The 7,008-nt window shown below is 51.4% G+C and overlaps 1 protein-coding gene across 3 annotated transcripts in view; it reads left to right on the forward strand.

Moving 5' to 3' along the window:
• Positions 1 to 7,008, forward strand: part of NR6A1 (nuclear receptor subfamily 6 group A member 1) — a 58,103-nt gene that overhangs the window by 35,918 nt on the left and 15,177 nt on the right. For 2 of the 3 annotated variants that reach the window (XM_057372912.1, XM_057372911.1), the window contains exon 2: positions 5,675 to 5,905. In XM_057372912.1, the coding sequence (XP_057228895.1) occupies positions 5,675 to 5,905 (231 nt within the window). Of the gene's footprint in view, positions 1 to 171; positions 246 to 5,674; positions 5,906 to 7,008 lie in introns of those variants that run through there. The other variant, XM_057372913.1, reaches the window with a different exon arrangement.

Below are 7,008 nucleotides of genomic sequence, written 5' to 3' on the forward strand. Positions count from 1 at the left end.
TGGTCAGTCCCGGCCCCGCTCGGTGTCTCGGTGGGTCAGTGGTCAGTCTCGCTCGGTCAGTGGTCAGTCCCGGCCCCGCTCGGTGTCTCGGTGGGGCGGTGCGCGGGGCGGCGCTGACATCACGTCGTTAGCATAGGGCGGCCCGCGGCGGCGGCGATGGCCGAGCCGGGCTGCCCGCCCGCCGCCGCCATGAGGCGGCCCTAGGAGCCGGCCGGGGATGAAGCGGGACTCGACCTGCATGGAAGGTGAGCGGGGCCGGCCTTTTGTGCGGGCGATGCTGCCGGAGGCTGCGCGGGCCCGGGTTCGCCGCTCCCTGGCCGGAGCCGCCCGTCCCGGCGCCCGCGGGGTGCGGTGTGCGGTGTGCGGGGCTCGGAGCGCGGGGTGCGGGACCGCCCGGGGCCGCGGGGACAAGGAGCCGTGCGGGCTTTCCCCTTTTCCTGCCTTTTCACGGCAMCCGGGGTGCGGGGGCCGGGCAGCGCAGCCCTGGGCTGCGAACAGGATTATGCAATTTTAAAAAAAAAAAAGGTATTAGTTTGTTTTGTGGCTTAATTTGTTTATATTTTAAAGTTCCTAATCCCTCCGACCATCTGGAGGAGCTTTTTTTAGTATCGTTAATTATGGATAGTATCGGGGTCACGGAGGCACTCGGTAGCGCCCGCCCGCTCTCCCGGGACCGGCTGCCCCCCATGSTATTTGCAGCCTTTTTTTCCCCTCTGTGGCTGAAGACAGCGGTAAAGCTCATCTTCAGAGTAAGGATGAAATATTTCAGGAAAGAACATTGCGTGTTTGGTAACACACGTCGGAGAAGTCACTGTTTCAGTAGTGCCCAGGCCCTGCTCCCGCAGCCCGCACCACTGGGGGTGGGATTAGTTTCAGATTTTCTTAATTCTGCATCGTTCTCAGTAGTTGCACATCTGGACAGCTTCAATAGGGCCGAAAGAATAGGTTTTAGGCAGGTAGGTCGGGTCTTCATCTTACTGCTTTGTAATGTATCAATTAAAAAAAAAAAAAAAAGCCAAACCAGTGTAACCCAGTCATTAATTCATAGCGCACCGGAGCGAGAGCAGGGACCGTGCACGGACCTTTATTTGGCTAAAATTGGATCAGCGAAAGTTGATCACTTTGGAGAGCTGTAAACTCGGAGTTGGTCTGTGAGCGTGGGCAGCGCGACCCAGACCCTCGTGCCTGTCCTCAGCTGCCGTCCCGGCCATCGGGCACATCTTGGTGTGCGGGCTTTTGTTCCAAACTCTTTGTGCAACAACTGGCTGCTGAAGGATCCGTCCTCTCCCCGTCCCGCACATTGGAATGGGGTGATGGTCCCGGAGTGCCCGGTGTCCCTCGGCAGCTCCCGGACTGCGCTCCTGGGGCGCGGAGCTGGTGTTGGGGTGAGGCAGCGGCGGGGCCGGGGCTCCCCTGCCTGAGAGAAGTTGGATTTCACAGATGAGTTTTTGATATGTAAATGGAGATGTGTCCCAGGCAGGGGAAGGGTGATGGGTTTCATCAGCTGCACGCTCTTGATTTATACCRAACCGAAAGGAGCAGCTGATGATTTCTGGGGKTTTTTTTAATGAGGGYTTTCTTTTGGTTGAACTCTGCTTGKRCAGAAACACAATCAGGATGGARTAAGAGCGTGAGTTTGGGATTTCATTACTGGAAAGGGAAAGCAGAGTGAGATGCACCGGCCRTTCCTCTAGTGCAGCATTTCTCCTCTTTTCTTTCCCGTACTCRCTGCTTTTTAAAATGAGACTCTGTGAATAGAATGTATTTTACAGTACAGAGAATAAGGTCGCAGGCCACCTCTTTCTTTCCCCTCCTCTTTTTTTTTTTTTTTCTTTTACAGGAGGCTTGTCCATTTAAATTAACCTTTCTCCCAGCTGGGCACACAAATGTTTTTGTTTTAGTTCACAGAGGGTTAATTCTATTCAGCTCTCACTATGGCCGGCCTGATCCGGGGCAGCACAATCTGCTCTTTGAGCCGGGGCTGGCCAGGCAGGACGCGGTGCCTTCGCCCGCCTCCAGCGTGGGGCTGGGACCCCCATCTGCGGGGTCGATGGGGAGCAGGAGTGGGATGCCCCGGCCCTTTGTGCGCCCGGCCACGGGCTCTGCTGCTGAGCTCGCTGCTATCCCGAGCTGGGGCCAACGCACAGAAAATTTAATCCCTGTGTTCATCGATTATAAGTTAAAAAAAAGGCCCCTGAAGCAAAGGCGCCTGGTTTGGGGGTGGGCTTGTTTGGACAATGAAACGCTCCATAGTGAGGGGGTAGTTACTCCAGTTCTGCGGTTTGAATTTCACAGAATGGTTTTCTTGAAACTAAAAATTGACAACGAGAAACATCGTTGGGAAAAATAATGGGAAAAGAAACCCCAACACGTTTGTTTGTGTTCGAGGCATCATCAGAGGCGAGAGGGGAGTGAGATGCTGTTGGGATTTAAGTAACACATGTGTGAGATCTCCCCCTCCACCCCCCTCCCCAAACAGCTGGTATTTAGCAGCTTGAGATTTAAACTCAGTTAAAGGCTGCTGTAGGGGGTTGTGATAGGGTCAGTTAATCAAGAAGCAAATAACTGGCACGCAGCAGAAAAGATATTAAATATATTAATGAATTGCAGTGCTGAGTATTGCCTGTAATTTTTTTTCAGCTGTAAAAGATTTTCTTATCTGTAAATTCATGTTCTTTTGTATAAATGGGAAGTTTTGCCGGCGGCGTCTTTTTGTGTTCTCCCTCTTGCCTTCCAGCCATGCCAAATCCCAGCTCCGTCTGCCCTGGGTTTTGGRTGAGGGTTGTGCTTTCACTCTTGGCCTCACTCTTTGAAATAAAGTCTTTGTTTCTCCTCCATCATAAAGCATCGATACAGAAAATCCCACAAGCTGACTGCACCAACACGCCGTCAGATTTCCAAGGTAAATCTCACAGGGAGCTGTWGTTGCTGTAGAGTTTTAAATTGGATGTCCAGGGATGGATGTGATCCCCTCACAGCCTGGGGACCTGCAGATTCAGCACCTGGTCCCCTCGGAATGTGGCAGCGCCGGTCCCCTTTCCCAGCACCGAAGGCACTTCCCGGCCGCCTGCTCAGGGCATTTGTCCCCAGCAGTGGCACAGGTGGGAGCAGTGACAGGGATGTGCTGGCCGTGTGCCACCACACTTTAATTCATTTGCTATTTTATAATCTCATTCATGTGCTGTAGTGCTTTCTCCGTGTGTCTTTGCCATGTGTGTCAGCAGGATTGTAAGGTATTTGCTTTTGGAAATTTACAGGAATTTTCTTCTAAAAATTATCAAGACTCCTCGTTTTGCTGAGGAGAAGAGAAAGTTTCTTGAATTAATTGTATTGCTTTTACTGTTTGCCTTATGAAACATAGATAAGGGGAGATTTCTTCTTTTTTTCACTCCATCTTCTGTAATTCTTGAGTAACGTCATCATATTCTTGGAGAATTTACATTGTATGTGGTATGAAACCTACCATGACCTCTGAAAACAATACATCCTTTAATGTGGCTTCGGGGAGGGGCTAGCAAGGGAGTAGCCATAAAAATCTTCAGGGTTCAAGATGAGGTTGAGATTTTTGTGAGTGCTTTTGTCGTAGCAGCAACTGTTTGATTTAGTGGCCCCTGCTACAATGGGTTGGGAGAACAAAGCCAGAATATCCCGTGTATGAGTTTGTTAAATGTAAGACCCATCGTGAAAATTGGGGAGGGGAGCAGGGGGCAGTTTCCTCAGCTCTCTCTCTGAAATAAAACGTGCAAGGTATTTGAAAAAAGAAATCTTATCAATTGCTTTGTATCCTAATGTGTGTTGTCTTGTGTAGCTTTTGAAACCAGAGGAATCAGAGAGACGAGAGGTGACAGAGATGGGGAGGAGTGTGGGCTTATTCACTTAAGAATTGCTATTTTTACTGTGTGTTTCGATACTCTAGTGAAATTTCAAGGTTAAGGGAGTTTGGAGCACCCTCCTTGCAAAACTGCTTAAGATTTGCTCGTGCTTTACCATTTCTGTGAAGTTCACCATGGTTCTGCCCTGTCTCTCCCACCCTTCACCCAAACCAGGCTCTGCATTATGTAGGGCGAGAACTGGCAAAGGTCAGGAGCAGCAAACCCATGGGCACAGAGAAGCAACATGGGCCTGGCCATGGTCCCTGCAGGATTTTTTAAATGTCTAAACCACCAAGACTTTCTGTTGGCCATCATTTTTCATTCTTCCAGTTTTGTTTGAGGAGGGTTTGTGGGGAGCACGGACACCGCTGTGGTCCCTGGGGTCTGTGTCTTTGTTCACGGTGTGTGCTGCTGCTCGGCTGCAAATTTTAATCTGCGAACGCACCCGAGGAGCAGCTTCTGCTGGAGGTGTGTGCGGTTCCTGTGGCCAGGGAGCCATTCCCACCATCCTGCCCTTGGACTGGGGAGATGGGGATGGCAAGGGAAGGTTTCTGATTCCTCCTCTCTTTTTAATCATCCAGCCTTTCCACACTGGCAGGGTGACGGCTCTATTCTTCCCACAACAAAACAAGCAGTGCCTGGAAAAGAGCCCTCATTGACATCCTCRGGCTGGCTGCTCGGGTGAGGAGGGAGCCCCACGGCCGGCCCCGAGCGCTGTGCTGTGGAGCCGGGGCAGTCCAGGGTGCCGTGCCTGTGGCCATCTGTGGCACCGCTGATTGCCCGGCTCCCCGACCCTGCCCGGCCGTGGCTCCTGTGCCCGGCGGCGAGTCCAGCCATTGCTGCTGACCCTGGGATCCCCCGGCAGCCGGGATTTATGGCACTGCTGTGGGAGCAGGGGGAGGGCTGCCAGTTAAGCTGAGGCTGAGCTAAACGCTGCAGATAGAGGGCTCCTCTGTCCTGACTAATCCCCGGCCCCCTCCCCGCGTTTATCAGATTGCTGAAGGTGGAGATTATGGTGACTACAAAGTCATGTTTAGTTGCCTCCCTTCAGAGATGCTCCGATAGCCCCACTCCTGATCCATACCAACATTCCTTTGTGTTTGGCACATACCTGAAGTGGTCTGTCCTGTAAAACGGGGAATGTTTTGGTGCAAATCAGAAATGTTTCTTCACTCAAAGTTTGTGTTTCCCTTTATTTTAATGTTTTGTAACAGTGAAATTTGCAGAACAGTGCAAATGTGCATGCTGTGCATAGCAAACCTTTTAGAGATTAACGCAGATTGGTTCTGGTTTCTGCTGGGTTTAAGCTCTGCAGAAAGCTGCTTGTGAGTAGGAGCAGCTGGTTTAGATTTTTACTTGGCTTGTGTAACCGAAAACTGGTTTAATTTCTGATCTCCATRCATTTGGCTCATTCATCTGTATTGCATTCACACGTTGTGCAGTAGTGAGAAGCTACACCCTGGCTTGTCAGCTTGCTTGGGCTTTATTGAGGCTAAAGAAGACTTCTCTGAGACTCTTACCTCCTGCTGCGCCAAAAATCCATCCTGCAGATAAACACCTTTGTCTCAGAAAACTCCCCATTCCAATCTAAATGGAGACARTCAGGCTTGGTGTTGTCATGCTGAAATAAGTTTGACTCAGCTTATCACAAGCCAGTGCCATCCAAAGGCTGGGGTTTTTCAAGGTCTGTATCCTAAGGGGAGCAGTGGGTGCGGGCAGCAGCCCAGGCACAAGGTGGGTTTGTACAGCTACCTGACAGGAACTCCAGGGCCTTCCTCAAAGCCTTTCCTCTTGCCTTGCAGATGAGCGGGTGGATCAGCGAACCTGCCTGATCTGCGGGGACAGGGCCACGGGGCTGCACTATGGCATCATCTCCTGCGAGGGCTGCAAGGGTTTCTTCAAAAGGAGCATCTGCAACAAACGGGTGTACAGATGCAGCCGCGACAAGAACTGCGTCATGTCCCGCAAGCAGCGCAACAGGTGCCAGTACTGCCGGCTGCTCAAATGCCTCCAGATGGGCATGAACCGCAAAGGTAACGGGCACGGGGCATCCTGCGGGGCAGGGGACGGGGTAGCCATGGGGGCAGCCCTTCCTCAGCTGCCATTTCCTATGGCAATTCTGCCTCTGAAGCTCTCAACCAAAAAAAAAAAGTAAAACTTCAGCAAAATCAAGCATGGATTAAAAATTATGCACAGATACTAAGTTCTGAGCTACTTTATTGCTGTATTGGAGGAACAATCTGTATGAATTGRAAGAATGTATAAGTATTTGGATAGTATTTGTATTTTCCCTGAGCAAAGTAGTCGCTATTCCTATGCTTCAGTCTGCAAATGTGGCAAAAGTTGAAACAATTAAACAGGCTTTTAAAATCCCAAGAGATGTGAGCCAGATGCTACCTGTTTGCTGCCGTGGGAGCTTAGACCAGCAGCTGCTGTCCAGGGGTGTGAGGGCTTTGCTGACCACCCACTCTGGTTGAAACAGTTGTGAGCTGGGTTAGGAACAGCCACCCCTTATCCCGCCGTGTGCAYAGGTGATGAAATTCTGTGGTATCGTCTTCAGGATGGAAAGTCTGAAGTAACTCAGAAATTAGTAATAAGGAATGGAGTGATTTCAGTGTCCTGTCTCTACTCTTCAGTCTTTTGTTTAACCTCTGGAATTGCTGTTAAAGCAATTAAGATTAAAGATGAAAATCCCATTAGAATCAGGATTTCTTGGTTTGATGGCACAGGYGGGAGCTGGCTGTGCTCCCCTGTGYAGKGARGCAGYGGGGTGACCCTTCATCCCGCTTTTCAAACCCCAGTGTCACCTCACGATTTTAGATGTGGCCAGTGACKGCCTCTGGGCCATCGCTCATGCCAAAGCCGCCTGTCAGAGGCACTGAAACTTCCATAAATTCACTGCAAATCCACCGGGATCTTGCTTAGAAATGCTGCAGGGGCYGAGATGGAGAGCTGGCGTGGGCCCTGAAGATCAGGGGGGATCAGGGGGGGATCAGGGGCTGTGCTGTGGCTCTGGGAGCAGCCTGGGCCCCGCTCAGCCCGGGGCTCCCTCAGCCGGTTCTCCCCCTCAGCCGGTTCTCCCCCTCAGCCGGTTCTCCCCCTCAGCCGGTTCTCCCTCAGCCGGTTCTCCCCCTCA

This window comes from Malurus melanocephalus, unplaced genomic scaffold (assembly GCF_030028575.1).
Source record: "Malurus melanocephalus ecotype Western Australia unplaced genomic scaffold, MMel_1.1 scaffold_181, whole genome shotgun sequence".
In the NCBI taxonomy this organism is placed as follows: domain Eukaryota; kingdom Metazoa; phylum Chordata; class Aves; order Passeriformes; family Maluridae; genus Malurus; species Malurus melanocephalus.